The sequence below is a fragment of the Cervus canadensis genome, chromosome 29, assembly GCF_019320065.1.
Source record: "Cervus canadensis isolate Bull #8, Minnesota chromosome 29, ASM1932006v1, whole genome shotgun sequence".
NCBI lineage: Eukaryota > Metazoa > Chordata > Mammalia > Artiodactyla > Cervidae > Cervus > Cervus canadensis.
In genome coordinates this window covers 10821651-10839836 of record NC_057414.1, presented here as the reverse complement: position 1 = coordinate 10839836, position 18186 = coordinate 10821651, and the positions used below count along the sequence as shown (strand labels likewise).

The window sequence follows — 18186 nt, the reverse complement described above, 5'->3', positions numbered from 1 at the left end:
GAAATCAGGGGTCCAGGCTCTCTCTACTATTCTGCAACTCCATCCTTAGCAAATGTCTCTATCTAGCTTTTACCTAGAAATTAAGTACCTGCTGAGTGTCACCAAGACTACATTTGGCCAGGGAATGTCTGATGGATGCCTGTGATTCATGTTACTCCAAGCCCAGGGCCGGGAGGACCTCACACAAGTCTGCTCTTCACCCATCATGACTGGCAAAGTGTCAGTCACCCTGCTTGAGTTTTAAAGTTTTTCTGGTGCACATGTGTCCGGGTAAATGTGAAACCCTGAAGGAGAGAAGGGATGCAAGAGACAAGGACAGTAACCTTTATTCTGAGCCAGGTCCTGCACTAGCTGTCTTCTAGATGTGGTTCTCCACTGTTCACAGCAGCCCTGCGTGGTGGGCATTGATATCAGCATCTGCCAGACTAGGAAACTTGCTCCGAGAGGATGTTACAGGCTTGAGGTTACACAGCTGATGATGAGAGGATTCAAACCCAGGTCTGTTTGACTCCAATGTGCATGCTGTGTTCTCTAGATTGCATTTCCTGGATAATTTAACTTAGGAGACTGGGTACTAGTAAAAAGGCTATTGAGAGATTCCCTAGAATTCCTTTCTCTTAAAAAGCTCCAAGGATACAGCCCTACTCACCTGAAAGGTAGGGTCTGAGAGAGGGCAAATGGATGAATAGACTATAAAATATGTGAAACTCCCTCCAAGCTCAAGAATCCAGGTTTCAGCATCAGGTTTCCTGACTTTGGTTAAGATTTGAGGTGGGAGCCCCTGGAGAGGAGAAGGGTACATAGCATTCTGGTTACCTGTGTGTGTGAAGGAGGAAGGCCTTTTCTGCCATAAATGCCAACCAGAGCCGCCTTTCCCAGAGACACATTGAATTTCAGATGCACAGGATGGTCTATGAACACCTGAGATCTCCAGAAAGTGCCAGGAGGAATCTTCTGGGAAGCCCGTCTCCCCACGTCGATTTCTCCAGAGTCTATAAAACTGTCCTCTGGAAAGAAACTACTGGGCTTTCCTACCAAGACATGGGGAAGGGAAGACAAAAACATCACTGTTAGCCACAAGTGAAACCAGGGATCAGAGTATCTGAAGGAGCAGGGCTCTCCTCTGCCTCCCACCTCTTCTCTGCAACATTCCAGGGCCAGCCCACTCCCTGCACTAGACTCCCCCATTGAGGAGTTAGAATGTCCAGAACTTTTTTTTCCCCAAGGATGCTCAAATTGTTCTGCTAAAAATATGGATTCTTCCAAAGCAGAATGGGTCCTCCCCAAGGGCCATCTGTTTACTGCATAATTCTAGAGCTTGTTAAGATATATTTTGATCCTAAAAATAATCACTTGCAGTCATATGAGAATAACTTTATGCGTCTGTGCACCCGCGTGTGTGTAAAAGCATGCATGCTAAAAAAGAAAAGATAGAGGGAATAAGGTGGTGTTAATTTTCCAACTCAGAATGGTTCCCCTAGCAGTGGGAAGCATGACCCGAGTGGAGTCAGGTATTTTTCAAGTTCACTAGGATCTGGGAGCCCAATTCCAGGGCTCAGACATGTGGATGAGGGTTTGTGTTGGGAGCAAGGGTAGGGATGGGGGGGATGAGGAAGAGGGTACAACTGAACACAGAAAACACTTCTGAAAAACGCTTCTTTGTCTGGGGGATAGGGTGATGAGTATCATTGTGCTGAAGGTGGGTAAAGCTGGAGAGATTTTTCAAGTTTAGGCACAAAACTTTTGACATACTCGGATTTCAACCCAGGCCCCCAGCCCTGCAGGCTACAGGAGTGGGGGCTGGTCGAGAATAAGATCTCTCGCCCAATTCTGTCACCAATCAGGGGAGTGACAGCTTCCTGGGGGCACCTCAAGTGCCAGGAAGGAAGGCTGCTTATCAAACTTCCTCTACATAGTAATTAAACACACTCACACGTGAAAAATATAAACCCTAACTGCCTGCCAGACATCAGCCCTCCAAGGAGTTGGCAGGGGGCAGGAGGAGAGAACAGGAGCATTAGAAGACCACCCTTAGGACACGAACAAGCCAAAACCAAGTCAACGGACTCCATCTTATTTGTCACCAGGAAGCACCCCCTGGGTATCCTAGTTTCAAGGTTTGTTGTGTTGCTACAGATGTTGGAAGAGACACTTTCAAGACTAAGAATCCATCTGTAAAGAAAACACATTTGTGGGAACTTTTTATAAAAAGCATTTGGGGAATAAGAAATTAAAGTGTCTCCCCCCAGACCCGCCCCTGCCCAGCTTTGTAAGATTCCTTACAAAGCACATTTGATGCTGAAATGGAGCTTGGCAGGGCATTGTTGTAGTCATAAAATATTTTACTGTTTTAAATAATAAAATTCAATTTATATGTTAAACTTCTCCATATGTTATCATTCCCTTATAAACTCCTAGGCAGAAACATCAGGTTTTAAGCTTCAAACCATTAAATGTTATTTTAATTAAAAATATGCCAACAGAAAAGTTAAAATGCACGCTCTCAATAAAAGTACCACTAGTATTCTGTCATTAGCATGGGAAAGAGCTTGCATTTAATTCCTTTGTGGAAGGAATGTGCCCCAGACTTTTACCTTGAAAATGCAGACACACGCAAACCACGACACTGTGGTTCAAAGTTCAAAGACAGAAGCCAAATTCACAAAGCATTAAGATGGAAGAGAATCATTTTCACATTCTTCCTTATCTGACTTTGGGGTTCCCAACTCCACAATCCTTTTATAGTCCAGGTAGAAAAACAGTTTACCCTTCAGCCTATAATTCTGTCAGGGAAGCAGAACTAAGAGGGAGGTACGACACATAAGCAGGATGAGTTCTGAGCTTTTTACTCCTAGAAACTGCACAAAAATTAGCTGGAGACTCCCAATTCCAAGACCTCATTTCCTTTGTGAGTGGGCAGGAGTCAGAGCTGATGGGATTTGAGAATTGTCTGCATTCAAATAATTCCTATGTCTGAGAATAAATAATGAAAACTTCTTCCACTTTTTGGCATGCTGTTGGAGAACCCTGTACTGTTCATTTCCCCTCCAGTGAGCATGTTTTTCGGAGACAGCTATTGAATTAGCCAAGCTTTTAGTTTCACAGGGCAGAGGTCAAGTTCAGAGACTTTCCAGAGGTCTGCAGGCCCAAGAGGCATACATAAATTGGCTCTTACCCGAGAGGAGTGGCAAAAAGGGAATAGTCTTTTCTAGCACTCAACTATTTCACCAAAGCTGGCCAAAATGGGGGGGGAAATTATAAAATTTATATTTGGTGTGTATACCATGATATAAAAACAGTAAATTCTGGTCTAGGGCACAGCACTCCACCAGGACCCTGACTTTCTTGGCTGAAAGAATTAGGAATTAGGAGTCTTGAGCTTATTTTTATGCAGTTTCTATGATGGAGCTTAGGATTTGGAGCTTAGGTTCAAAAGTCTTGTTCCAGAAGTCACCCTGTCCAGATCCTTAAGGGAAGGGGCCATGGCCTCGTCTAAAGGAAAAGTTTGAGAGGGGAAAGACTGTACCCATCTTGGAATCTAACCTTTATCATCTTTCCTACCGGTCTCCAGTGGTCCCCACATTGACTCTCCCTAGGGAGGAGATGAAAGTTTCTGGGAGGAGGGGCCTGGAGCCTGCCGAGTACCTGCGGCTGGTGGGAAAGAGGCATGATGCTGGCTGGGCTAAGGGTTGTTCGGAGTGAAACCACCTTCACCCTTTCCTGTCTTTTAAAAACCCTTACTGTCTTTCTCTCTCCAGATCTTATAACCTAAGTGTCTTCACTCTTAATTCTGAGCACCAAGATAGAAAATATTCTACAACACCCACCAGTGGTAGACTAGGGAGAGGAAGCAGAGGGTAGAGGCAGGTGGAGGTGAAAAGTCCTGTCTATAACTCTTTTTATCCATACCTACATTCTGGAACACAATAATAATGACAAATATCAGTAGTAGCAATAGCAATAAAGGTAGATGTAGCAGTACTAATTCAATAAATTCCAACTATGTACCGGGCATTTTTACATACATTGATACACTTAATCCTCACATTACTAAAATGTATATACTGAGGCTCAGAATGCAAGGAAAAAAAAAAACCATTCAGAGATGAAGCCATCTGGGGTGCCTCTTTATTTATTAGAATATGGCTTCTCAGAATATCAAATTGATAAATTATTAATTAAAACTCTTCAAAGGTCTTTTCAATGGTAGCAGAGTACATTAACCCTCTTTAAGAGTAAACATCTGATTTAATTCACAGTCCTAGCAGGCTAGATACCAAGGCCCACTAGAGAACTTCCAGCCATCCTGGTATACAAAACATTGACAGTTTTTATGAACTAGGATCCACACACAGACCCCAAAGTTAAAGGGAAAAAAGTATTTCAAACATTCCTAAGGACACTATACAATCAGTGAGTGCCCCAGAGGCTTAACAAAGTACAAAGAGCTTAACTCAGAATTAGGGACCCCCAACAGCATGATTAGGCTTCACAAGGCAGATTCTACTGGTAACAGTCCTTTTCTGTACAAAGACATACAAATTTAGGCTTCTCAGAGCAATGCTCTGGAAATACACAATCGTGTCTAAAAGAATTTTCTCAACAAACTGCTGAAATGACTGGCTAGCTCAGTCAAAAATAAGGGAGAGCTGGAAGAACTGAGATCCCATGCACTTCCCAAATTCACAGTCTTTATTTTCTTGAACTGAGATTTATCCATATAGGGTCTAAATTCCTAACCAACCAACATTCTCCCCCTCCCTCTACCTTTTTTGGTTCTTTTCAATGCAATAACTCGCACAAAGAATTCTTTAGTTTCCTTAGCAACTGTTTGAAATTTATTTGGTTATCAAAATAAGCTGAGAGCCCAGCTGAGCCTGTATGCAGCAATTTGCATGGTTCAAACTGATGGGCAATTTTGATTTCATTGCAGAAAGAAGAAAATGCTAACCTAGCCCACCAATTAAACCATCAGAAATGCTTGTTTATTCAATGCTTTTCCCCCTTTCTCCATTAATGCATAACATAAGTTCTTGTGGTTTTACTTCGGAAAGCTGCTGTATTTGGTTTCCATCCCACGACAGCTCTGAAATGGTTATAGCCACTTCGAAAATACAGGATACATTGCAGTTTGATGTTACCCTCAGAGACATGATGAGCCTTTAAAATACTGGGTTCATCCTATACTTCATTTGTATAATTAAAAAATATACACCCTTTAAGAATATTCAAGAATGCCCCAAACTCTGTAGAATCTTTGAGGAGAAAATATTAATTAGTCTGGAATTCTGAGATTTCTAATGACAGACATGGAATGGCTTGGGATTTAAATGAATAAGAAGAAAAGGAACTCACATGTGTTGAATACCTCCTCAAAACCAGTCTTTGGAAAGATAGGTATGAGCCATCCTTGTTCCACAGATGAGGAAACTAAGGCCATAGGAAATGGAGTGACAGAGCCAATAAGTGTCCAGACCAAGACGCAAACCCTGGACTGTCCAGTTCCATGTCATCTTTCTACCACATTGCTTCCCCATCACTGTACGATGGGGCTCTAATCTTAATTCTGGAACCAGCTCTCTCCTCTGATACCCTCAGAAGGGACAGGAAATGTGTGCTCACATCAGGGTTAGAGGCTTTCCCACTTGAGATATGTCTTAGGAACTAGATTGTTAACATCACAGTTAAAAACATAAACTGAGTAGACACTGCTTTGACCAAGGCAAAAGAAATTAAGAACCCTGTGATAGTCTCACATAAACTCTGGGAAGCTTTGTCCTCTGTTTCTCCAGACCGATGTATTTTTTTGTCACAGTAATTGCTTTTGATGCTGACCACTTTACAGCATCACACTGCATTTTGGGGTTTTGTAAACAGGATTTCCAATTGCATTAGTAATGACAGATAATCCCTTTAAGCAAAAATATTCCAATGAGAGTAAACCAATAAACTGGTACAATTTTATCTCTTATCTGCACCTCCTGCTCCTTAGGAAAAACAAAGCAAAATCTAAACAATCCGCAAACTAATTTCATTAGAGTGGGAGATTTTAGATTAGACCCAGGTCTTGTTTAAAAAAACTTGTTTAAAAAAAGTTTGATAGAGATTATACAGAAAATCCACATTTTTCCAAATGAGATCTTTGAGGGTTACACATATCTTAAATCTGCATTTGTTGATGCTAATCTAAAGACAGTTGTCATTTATGGTATTCACTTATGGCATCTGACACTGTAAGCTGACACAAGGGAACAGGCAGGACCATGGACAGGGCCAACCTGAAAAAACTTCTAAAGAAGAATCTGGTTAATCATGTGATGATTCTATTACTAATTTCACATGTAGAGCTTGTGAATTAGAGTGGACCTTAAAGATAAAATAGATCAATCACCTCCTTTTAATGAGGAGGAATATGAAGCCGAGAAAGTCTTTCAAGGGATTTGCTTAAGGGCATCACGAGTGGCAGCAGCTGAACCTGAACTCAGGGTTCTAGACTCCTAACCCAGAGTTCTTCCCATGACCCCATCCATGCTCCCTCCATATCCTATTAAGGTGCAAAGCAAGTGTAAGTTATTCAATGTCTTAAGTCTTAAAATCTTTATAAAGAAGAAGAGCGGCTTTGCCCATCAAAATAGCAGGCAGAGATTCTGATTTGGCTCTGTGGAAATGCCCTCAGTTTCCTTAAAGATGGTCATTGGTCAAGAGTTGATTTTGGACTTCAAGACCATTCAGAGGTCATGAATAACTGCTCTGACTAGCCATATGCTACCTTATTAACCAAACTGATTACTAGAAGACAAACTCTTAAAAGGACAGGGAAGCTCAGAAGCCACAACCCAAAGTTAACTGAGATAAGAGGAAAGGCAGTGAAGACTGGGGGCAGCTGTGACCACTCTGCTGACTGGGGTAACACCAGAAGAAAAAAAAAGTGGGTCACATGAGAATGGATGGTCACACTTCCTAGAATGACAACCAGCCTGGCCCATGAGCTCAGACTTCCTTGCTGGTACCAGTTCTTGTGGGTCTTCCACTCCTGGCTGATAGTGACAGAATTTATCAATATGTTGATGGCATGTTAGAAAGACCCCTAAGAAATTCAGAAAATGGGTCTATGGACGTTGCATTCAAGAATGCCAAACCCCAAATGTCACCACCACTTTCATCATTAATACAGAAACATCTGGGTCTTATTGTACAATGAGTTTTCTTAATCACATCTCCTTCAGGGTCTTATAACTACGAGGTGAGTCAGGTACGGCAACTTATGGAGACAGCAAGAGCCCTGTGGCCACACAGACCTGGGCTCATGTCCCAAATTCCAATATTTACTGGTGGTGTGACTCTGGCCAAGTCACTTAATCTATGTGATCCTTAGTTTTTGCATCAAAAATGGCTGTAAACAATTATACTTACTTCACAGGATCTCTGTGAGGATTAAACATGAAATGAGCTTCACAAAAAGCTTTGAACAAACACACTGTACAAACACTGATGATTACTGCAACTGCAGATGAGGAACAAGCTCAGGAAAGTTAAGTGACTTGCTCAAGCCCATACGGTAGGAAAACGCTAGAACAGTGGGACTGGTGTTTCCCTTAAACCACAGGTCCAAGGGTATTTCCTGGACACCACACCCTCTACCCACCTTGCCACACCCCACTCCAAGAGACACCCATTCATGCCACGAGGCTGTCCCGGAAGGAAGGCGTATCATGATCCCACACCATCAAAGACGGCCGCCCAGCAGTGTGAAAGCCCACGATGCTGCCCTCGAGGTATGGGATGGGATGCCGTGGAGCACCATGAGCCCTGCCCCAGCCCCGCGATGAGCTCACAGTGACAAGGAACTGCGGTGAAGACACGGGTGGCCCGGCAGCGGCGTGGCGTGCGGGGGGATGGAGGAAGCAGCGGGGCATGGAGCTGTGAGTCAGGCACATGGCGCGCAGGATGGCGGTCTCCTCGGCTCAAAGGCAGACACAGAGGACTCACGACACGAACAACACAGCAACCCTACCTTCCGTGGCTCCTTTGCCTTTCCTGTCAGGGATCTCTAAACCAGTGCCCCCTGAGGGATACAGGGAGACGTCCGTCGGCACAGGCCAACTGCTGGCTGTGTCCTCCGTGATCTCATACATCTGCCCCTCCATCGGCTGCAGGTGCCAGTTTAGGCCAAACAGGTGCATGGCTGTGGTGAGCAATGAGAAAAGTCATCTTTTTCTGCTGGAGGCGGAAACGGGACTCCCAAGCCATAGGGGAGGGTGGGTGGGGTGGGGAGCACGGGAATTCAGTTCAGTTCAACACGGAGCCCCTGCAGAGAGCTCTGGGCGCTATGGAGGGGGACTGGGCCGCAGGGCTGACCCGGGCACAGACCCTGCCCTCAAGGGCTCACAGTCTAGGGGCGGAGGGAGAGGGGCAGGATGGGGGGACTTTCAGGAGGTCTAGGCCTTTTGCTTTTGCTTCAAAAGATTAAAAATAACAATCTACGGGGGAAAACGGCAACTTGTATCACCAAGGCTTAATTTCCTTAATACAAAAATAACGGTTACAAACAATAAGCAAAGTCCAGCCACCCAGTACGAGAATAGGCATAGGAGATGGACAGTTTACAGAATAAGAAAAGCACCTGGCTCTCGGTTGTACGAAAAGACTCTCTACACGTTACTCAGGGTAGAAGAAATAGAAGTTAAACTTTGAAATTCTGTTTTTCACATATGGTTTGGCAAAGATTTTTAGAAGGCTGAAAATACACAGTATTGGAAGAGAACAGGAAACAAGCACTCTGGTACTCAGCTGGTTTCGTGTGCGCATAAGCTGGTACAGACCTTACAGAGAGGGCAATTTGACAAATACAAAATAAAATACCCATACCCTTTACTCTGGAGCCCAGAGATTCCAGTTCTCCCCCAGATATGCTCACATGCACACAAAATGAGGTGCATACAAGGCTATTCACTACAGCATTGCTTGTAATAGCAACACATAGTAAAGTGAAAGTCGCTCAGTCATGTCCGACTCCTTGCGACCCCATGGACTATGCAGTCCATGGAATTTCCCAGGCCAGAACACTGGAGTGGGTAGCTGTTCCCTTCTCCCGGGGATCTTCCCGACCCAGGGATCGAGCCCAGGTCTCCTGCATTATAGGCAGATTTTTACCAGCTGAGCCACCAGGGAAGCCATAAACATTGGAAACCAGTCCACAAATAAGGAGCCAGATAAGTATATTTATCCAATATACTGTGTGTGTGCTTAGTCGCTGAGTTGTGTCTGACTCTTTGTGACCCCATGGACTACACCATGCAAGACTCCTCTGTCCATGGGACTTCCCAGGCAAGAATATTGGAGTGGTTGCCATTTTCTCCTCCAGGGGATCTTCCCACCCAGGGATCGAACCCACATCTCCTGTGTCTGCTGCATTGCAGGCAGATTCTTCACCTGCTGAGCCACTGGGGAAGCCCATACAATATACTGTGCAACCATAAAAAAGAATGAGAAAACTTTTTTACACATTTTTCGGGAAGGAAAATGGTAACATGCAGAACAGTAATGCACCTCCAGGATTCCTGCCTGGAGAATCTCACGGACAGAGGAGCCTGGCAGGCTACAGGCCATAGGGATGCACAGAGCCAGACACAACTGAAGCGATTTAGCACATGCTGAGGACAAAAATACAAACGGAGGGACTTCCTGGTAGTACAGTGGATATGAATCTACCTGCCAATGCAGGGGACGTGGGTTTCATCGTGGTCTGGGGAGATTCCACATGTCTCGGAGCAACTAAGCCTGTAATCCACAGATACTGCAGCCCGAAGGCCTTTGATATACTACCTTTGGGTTAAAAAAAAAAAAAGATCCTGTATACAGAGTCTGGAAGGGTATGAAAGACACTGGTAACAGTGGGTGCACTCTGTAAAGGAAGAGATGTTAAGGGCCTGGGAAAGGGGACAGATTTACATTTTACATTTCATTGCATATCTGTTGTACACTTTGATTTTCTGCATTTTTGTGATTTTGGGCAATTCTGTGATTTTGATTTACGTGCATGCATTTCTGTTTTAAAAATGTTTTTGCAGTGTAGCAACTGCTAAATAGTCTTCTGCAGCAATCTAGAAGAGATCAGTAGACACCGAAGAACGGACACTGTGCCTTGCGATATACAGTGCTCTAGGCAGCATGTTTCCAAAAAGGTTTGTGAGCCGGTACAAAACGTCTGCTTAAATCCCATTCAGGATCTAAAACGTGAGCCTTATCAACAGTCCACACGTACCCCTCTGGGAGGCCTCCTCTGGTTCCCTACGTACAGAGTGAAGTACTCCAGCCCCTGACTCCACAGCATCTCGTGCCCAGTGTCACTCCTTTGCTCAGTTGACGCACATTTTCTAAAAGCCAGGACCCGGGGCTGAGCCAGAACCAAATCAGACAGTCCCTGCTTCCAAGAGTTCAGAGGTGGAGGAGATGGACAAGTAACAAAGTACATTCAGAAGGATGAGAAGGCCCAGAGGCGGCAGTGACTGACCGCTAAGAGGGCCAGAGGAAGACAGCAAGGGACCAATCGACAAGAGATATGAAGGCCCACTGTAATTGTTTTCACAGAGGACCAACGGCTTGCTAGGTGGTATCCTGGGTAATTTGCATACATTACCTCTAATCCTCACCCAACTCTACCAGACCCAATTTACAGATGTGCATACTTAATTCACTCAGAAGGTTAATTAAAATTATGATAATTATGAAACTATGATTTCTTGAGTGTTTTCCATGTGCCAGGCAATGTGCTAAGAGCAGTGAATACAGTATTTCCTTTAATTCTCACAGCAGGCCTAGAAGGTGATAATCCCATTTTTGCCGATGAAAAGACACTAAGACACACAGACTTCAATTTACATGGGAGGTTAAATGGCTAACAAGTGGCAGAGTCTAGCCTAGAATCCCAAACTCTTTAAATCCTGAAATCACAAACCATCTCCCTCCCTGGCTAGAAGAGTCAGGCTCTCCCCACTCTGCCATTCTGCCTCTCACTAGCTTTATCCAACAAGGTGGGTGGGCATTATAAAGACACCCTCCTTTACACAGCAAGCTGACTCTAAGCCTCTTACATGTCTTTTTAAGGCAGCAACAGAGGATCCTGTGAAGTAGACAGAAAGTTGTGCTATTTAGCCTCAGTTTGTGGAATGGTCACTGATGGTGGTCTTGAGCGGTTGTGTGACTGTCTTCAAGATGCAAAAACCTGTAGAGAAGAGTGGAGCATAGCACAACCTTCCGACTCTTGGTACAAACAAAACCCACCGAGGACACACACAAGTTTGGCTTAACCAGGACCGTGTACACTGGTACCAGAGATGCCATCTGACCCTCTGCTTTCTCTTTGGTTACTATGATGCAGGGGAAAGTGTGCTGGACCAAGGGCAAGAAAACTGCCTTTGAATCCTAACTGCCACTTCCTAGCTACCGTATTCTCATCTGAGAAGTGAGGATAAAAATATTTCAAAGAATTATTACATCATATGTGGTAATATAGGGCTTCCCTGGTGGCTCAGATGGTAAAGCGTCTGCCTGCAATGTGGGAGTCCCGGGTTCGATCCCTGAGTTGAGAAGATCCCCTGGAGAAGGAAATGGCAATCCACTCCAGTTCTCTTGCCTGGAAAATCCCATGGATGAAGGAGCCTGGTAGGCTATAGTCCATGTGGTCGCAAAGAGTCAGAAACGAGTTCACTTTCACTTTCTTCTTTCTGTGTGGTAATACGGGCTCCCCGGTGGCTCAGAAGGTAAAGAATCTGCCTGCAATGCAGGAGATCTGGGTTTGGTCCCTGGGTCGGGAAGATCTCCGAGAAAAGGAAATGGCAACCCACGCCAGTATTTTTGCCTGGAAAATCCCAAGGATGGAGGAGCCTGGCGGGCTACAGTTCATGGGGTCGAAAAGAATCAGACACGACTGAATGACTAACAATTTTACTTTGTGTGATAATATATGGCAAAGTGTATTATAAACTGTACCCATGTGTGATTGCTGTATTTTATAAGCATTATATTCATACTGTCAATGAGACTGATAAAACAGTAGCTCACATTTATGGAGCACCTTTTAGGTACCAAACACTCAGGGAAGCGCTTCAAATTGCTCCTTACTGTCCCTCTGCAGTTTTCAATAATAATAAAACTCACCTGCCTGTTAGAAGTGACTGTGCTGCTACTTCCAAGGCTGAATTAGCTCACATTTCTGCTTACCTTCTTACTGTGTCAATCTATTTATTGGCAACTCCAAAGGTAATGGAGAAATTGCCTGAACTGCGGACAACTCAGATATATGCAGTGAGCAGGGCTTAGTTCCCTGTTAGAATCAATTATCTCATCTAAGTGTGCAAAAGAGCCGTCTTGTCAAAAGGTCAGGAGAATTAACTAATCCCACGATGAATAGACTCTCACAGCTTTGTGAAGAGAAACATTTTTATTGTCAAAGCTACCTCGTATTTTAATGAGATGCAAAAGCAAGTTCTTCCTTTAAAAAAAAAAAAAAAGTAGGCGGAGGGGGAAGAAAAGCCAGTGGAAAAAGTATTCCAGGTGAAAAATGATCACAAGATCTGACGTTCTGAGACAGTTAACTAGGGCACAGCAGTCCACCACTGGACGGGGAAGGCTGACGGCAGGAAACCTAGAGGAGCCAGTAGGCACCCCTTCTTCTCAGCCTTGCCCCCCACCCCCACCCGGTGATCATAAATAGAGGCCCCCACAGCTGTGAGGCTGGCGGGTCTTTCAGTCAATCTGCAGAAGATGAGCTCCTGGAAACCAGCAGGGGAAGCCAGGTCTGGATCCAGCTGTAACTGGACTCTCAGGAGACACAGTCCTCCAGAAATAATTCTGGAGGCTGGTGGGGAGGCAAGTGAGTATGGGGCCACCAAAACTGGGCTGGGAAATGGCCAGCTAGAAGGTAAGATGTAAAGAGAGGAGAAGGATACAGAGTCAGAGAAGCCAAGTTCTACCAGTCATGTCATCTTAGCGCCAGAATGAAAGGGGCCTTTAACCTGCGATCCAGTCTTAAATATGTCATGCTAGGGACCCCTCAGTTCTTCTACTGTACTGTTTGATGGGTGGTCAACTTTACACCCAATGAAAAGAGAGAAGGAAGGAAAATGGTTTGCTCTGTTCTCCTCTTCCCAAAGCACACAAAGCTTACTTGGTCAGAGACTGTCCAAAGAAAACATAAGCTCAAGCAACCATTTTTCTTTGTCCTTGATAATAATAAAAACAACAGTAACTCAAAACCTGGTATAAACCGGAGTGCATACATGCATGTATGCTAAGTCACTTCAGTCACATCCGACTTTTTGCAACCCTATGGACTGTAGCCCGCCAGGCTCCTCTGACCATGGGGATTCTCCAGACAAGAATACTGGAGGAGTGCATTGCCATTTCCTCCTCCAGGGAATCTTCCCGACCCAGGGATCAAACCCAGGTCTCTTACGTCTCCTGAACTGGCAGGCGGGTTCTTTACCACTAGTGCCACCTGGGAAGCCCAACTGGACTGCATACTACATGCCAAATTCTTAATTTATAGTAATCAGTGTAATCCTCATGGAAAGATGGGTTGAAAAACCACTGGCACGTGGGTACAACGTAACTGAGGCAGGAGACGGCTGGGCTCCAGGCTGCACAGCTTCTCCCCTGTGGACAGAAACTTCCTGAAAGCAGAAACTCCATAAAAGCAGGATGAGGGAGGAGGCTGGGCCCTGCCTGGATAAGAGATAAAAGACCACACATTCCTCATTCTCAAAGTCAAGGAGACCTTCCCAACTACACGTGTGCAGAAAGGCTCCTTGAAGGTCAAAAGAGAGGGGTGTTACCTCATAGTTCAGTTCAGTCGCTCAGTCGTGTCCGACGCTTTGCGACCCCATGGACCACAGCACGCCAGGCCTCCCTGTCCATTACCATCTCCCGGAGTCTGCCCACACCCATGTCCATTGAGTCGGTGATGTCATCCAACCATCTTATCCTCTGTCATCCCCTTCTCCTCCTGCTCCCAATCCCTCCCAGCATCAGAGTTTTTTCCAATGAGTCAGCTCTTCGCATCAGGTGACCAAAGTGTTATAGTTTCAGCTTCAACATCAGTCCTTCCAATGAACACCTAGGACTGATCTCCTTTAGGATGGAGTAGTTGGATGTCCTTACAGTCCAAGGGACTCTCAAGAGTCTTCTCCAACACCACAGTTCAAAAGCATCAATTCTTCAGCGCTCAGCTTTCTTTATAGTCCAACCTCATAGTAAATGATGTCAACTACCCATAAGTCTCTTTGCTAGAGTTCGTCTTGGTTAAGAGATGAGCATGCACACAGGGGAGGATCCTGAGGTATACCAAATACAGACTCAGAGCTAGGCAAAGCGAAATGATGGGCCAAAGGAAACCAGGAAGACATGCCCCATAAAAGTGATTCAAACCACCACCAGGGCGTGAATCTCTCTCAGTGTGTGTCTATCCGCACACACTGTCCTCTCTTTTCCTCCTAGTAAATACTTGTTTCACTGCTTTCCATCTTTGTGGGAGTTCTTTTCCTGCAAAGCTGAAGGGCCAGGGTCTTGTCACCACGGGTCTAGTGGCTAGGATTCGGTGCTCTCACTAATGTGACGTGACCTCAGTCTCTGGCCAGGAACCCAAGCCCTGCTTCAAGCCACGGTAATCTGGGACCACCAGGGAACAGAGCTGAAAAGAAACTGAGCTATGGGGATATATTTTTGATATACTTCAGAGTAAGTTACCTAACACCACAGAGCTGATGTAAGTTTGAGGTAAAATTTCAAACTCAGGAGTCTGTGTTCCCCAGCCAAGATTCCTCTTTTAACATAGTTTACTTTAAATAGAAGATTAAAATGGGTAATATAAAGTTACCAGCAAATAAAGGCTGAAATGAATCTGTGGGGGTCCCCATGGTGATAATATTTCTTACCCCACAGCAGCCCTCATTTAAAACTGTGGACAGCAGTCAATGCATGCTATCGAGGACTTGGAAGTAATAACCAAGTATCCCAAAAGGCTCAGAAGTATACCCGGTCCTCTTCACTCTGCTTTAAGACCAAGCTACTGAAACAGTATAATTTATAATCATCGTAATCCCCTTTTCCAGAGGAATTAATGGTAACCATCAATGTACATCACAGGATTATCTAAATTATACCCTGCGGTATTTATGTAACTGTTTGTACAAAACTCTCCCAAGTACATGGAAAGTGATCTAAATAAGGAACGTGATGCTGGCGTTCCCTTTAAACTAGTTTATAATTAAATAAAAAGGTGAAAAGATGTTAAAGAGTTCAGAAAAAGGTTGTGGAAAGGTAGTGAGTTCACAGGATCACCCACGTTGAAATGTTAATGATTTCTAAAAGCCAGGAGCTAGGGTGGGAGAATTTTCTTATTCCCTCAGTTCTGGTCCCTCTGATCCCAGGGCTGACATTTTCCAGTCGCCTTTTCCTGCCCAGCAAGACATGAGAGAAGGCTGAGAAAGTGCAAGCTCCATCTTGACATTTTTAAGAAAAACGCTCAATAGATGTTCTGATGTTGACAGTCTCCCCCACCCCCAGCACCCAGCCAGCAGGAGGCAATTAACAAAGTCATTTTGCAGGCGTCACCGATGTAAGCACAGGAGAGGTTCTACTGTCACACGACGCTTCCCTTTCCCAAATGGAAAGCACAAAGCCACTTGCACTTGTGGATTAGCAGCTCCAGGTAGTGATTAGAGATGAAACTCTAATCAAGAAAGTGTTGGCTCCAGGGGCATTTTTTTTTTTTGGCTTCAAAAGGCAGCGGGACCCAACCAAGCTGCATGGCTACCTACTTTTCTGTTTTATGTTAGTGCCCAATTGCTTGTTGTCTGTTTTTAAATAGCATCATTTCTGTAAAATGTAACTCATTGGAGTTCTCTTATTTATGGCCCTGTAAGGTGGAAAGCACAAAACAAAAAGGCAAAACAGCAACAGCCACAAAATGACAGTGTTTCATTCCCCAAGTTCTACTCCTGGTTTTGCACCAAAGCCACAATATTCAAAGGTTTCAAGCTTAGAAGTTATATACACAAAGATGTATACTGCAGTGTATTATCAAGAAAATCAGAAGCAACCGAGATGTCTTAAAACAGGAGAATGACTGAGCTAAAGTATGATACAGGTACTGGATGGAATGTAAGCTAATCATTATGAAAAAATAACTGATACTCCTAAAAGATGATGCTGTGAAAGTGATGCCCTCAATATGCCAGCAAATCTGGAAAACTCAGCAGTGGCCACAGGACTAGAAAAAGTCAGTTTTCATTTCAATCCCAAAGAAAGGCAATGCCAAAGAATGCTCAAACTACCGCAAAATTGCACTCATCTCACACATTAGCAAAGTGATGCTCACAATTCTCCAAGCCAGGTTTCATGAACATGAACCATGAACTTCCAGATGTTCAAGCTGGATTTAGAAAAGGCAGAGGAACAAAAGATCAAATTGCCAACGTCCGTTGGATCATTGAAAAAGCGAGAGTTCCAGAAAAACATCTATTTTTGCTTTATCGACTATGCCAAAGCCTTTGACTGGATCACAACAAACTGGAAAATTCTTCAACAGATGGGAATACCTGACCACCCGACCTGCCTCCTGAGAAGTCTGTATGCAGGTCAAGAAGGAACAGTTAGAACTGGACATGGAACAACAGACTGGTTCCAAATCGGGAAAGGAGTACATCAAGGTTGTATATTGTCACCTTGCTTATTTAACTTCTATGCAGAGGACATCATGCAAAATGCCGGGCTGGATGAAGCACAAGCTGGAATCAAGATTGCTGGGAGAAATATCAATAATCTCAGATACACAGATGACACCACCCTTATGGCAGAAAGTGAAGAACTAAACACCCTCTTGACGAAAGTGAAGGAGGAGAGTGAAAAAAGTTGGCTTAAAACTCAACTTTCAGAAAACTAAGATCATAGCATCTGGTCCCATCACTTCATGGCAAATAGATGGGGAAACAATGGAAACAGTGACAGACTTTATTTTCTTGGGGCTCTAAAATCACTGCAGATGGTGATTGCAGCCATGAAATTAAAAGACATTTGCTCCTTGGAAGAAAAGCTATGACCAACCTAGACAGCATATTAAAAAGCAGAGACATTACTTTACCAACAAAGGTCTGTCTAGTCAAAGCTATGGTTTTTCAAGTAGTCATGTATGGATGTGATAATTGGACTATAAAGAAAGCTGAGCGCCGAATTGATGCTTTTGAACTGTGGTGTTGGGAGAAGACTTTTGAGAGTCCCTCAGACTGCAAGGAGATCCAACCACTCCATCCTAAAGGAGATCAGTCCTGGTGTTCATTGGAAAGACTGATGCTAAAGCTGAAACTCCAATACTTTGGCCACTTGATGCGAAGAGCTGACTCACTGGAAAAGACCCTGATGCTGGGAAAGATTGAAACAGGAGGAGAAGGGACAACAGAGAATGAGATGGTTGGATGACATCACCAATGCAATGGACATGAGTTTGAGTAGCCTCTGGGAGTTGGTGATGGACAGGGAAGCCTGGTGTGCTGCAGTCCATGGGATTGCAAAGAGTGAGACATGACTGAGAAACTGAACTGAACTGAACTGACAATGAGCAATGAGGGCAAATGCTTATCATGTAATTTTAAGGGGGAAGAAAGGTAGGACACAAAATTGCATTTTTCTGCATGCATAGTATGTTTATAAAAAAAAAAATCTAGAAAGACATATATAAAAATGACATCAGGCTTTGAATCACAGTGTAGGATGAGTGACACATTTTCTGCACTGATTTCCAAACTCATTTCCATGCTGTTTACATTAAAAAGGAAGTTCCACAACCCAGTCTCAGGAGGAGCAAGAGATAGAAAAACGATGATAGAGCAGAGAGGGGAAATTCTTGTTTTGAGTCTATGCCACAGGTCAGACATTTAGGCAAGGGGAATTCCATACGATATTTCATTCAGTCCTTACATAAACCTTGAGAAAATGATCAGTATTCCCATTTCACAAGTGAAGAAAGGGGAGGCTCATAGAGGCTACATGATCTGCCTAAAGACACCTCCCAAGATACTTTCCATGTTTACACCCTGACTGCCACAGGCATGGCTGACCTCCACAGTCAAAACCGTGCAAACTCAAGTAAGTGACTGGCAGAATCAGTCCTCAAGTGGGGGTCTATCAGGA

General features: G+C 44.2%; 1 protein-coding gene across 10 annotated transcripts in view; it reads right to left on the bottom strand.

Annotated features, from left to right (window-relative positions):
- TENM4 (teneurin transmembrane protein 4) overlaps positions 1–18186 on the bottom strand; it is an 816614-nt gene that overhangs the window by 195058 nt on the left and 603370 nt on the right. For 9 of the 10 annotated variants that reach the window (XM_043452823.1, XM_043452819.1, XM_043452829.1 and 6 more), the window contains 2 exons: positions 8015–8185; positions 817–1031 (listed from right to left, as the gene is read on the bottom strand). In XM_043452823.1, the coding sequence (XP_043308758.1) occupies positions 817–1031; positions 8015–8185 (386 nt within the window). The remainder of the gene's footprint in view (positions 1–816; positions 1032–8014; positions 8186–18186) is intronic. The other variant, XM_043452828.1, reaches the window with a different exon arrangement.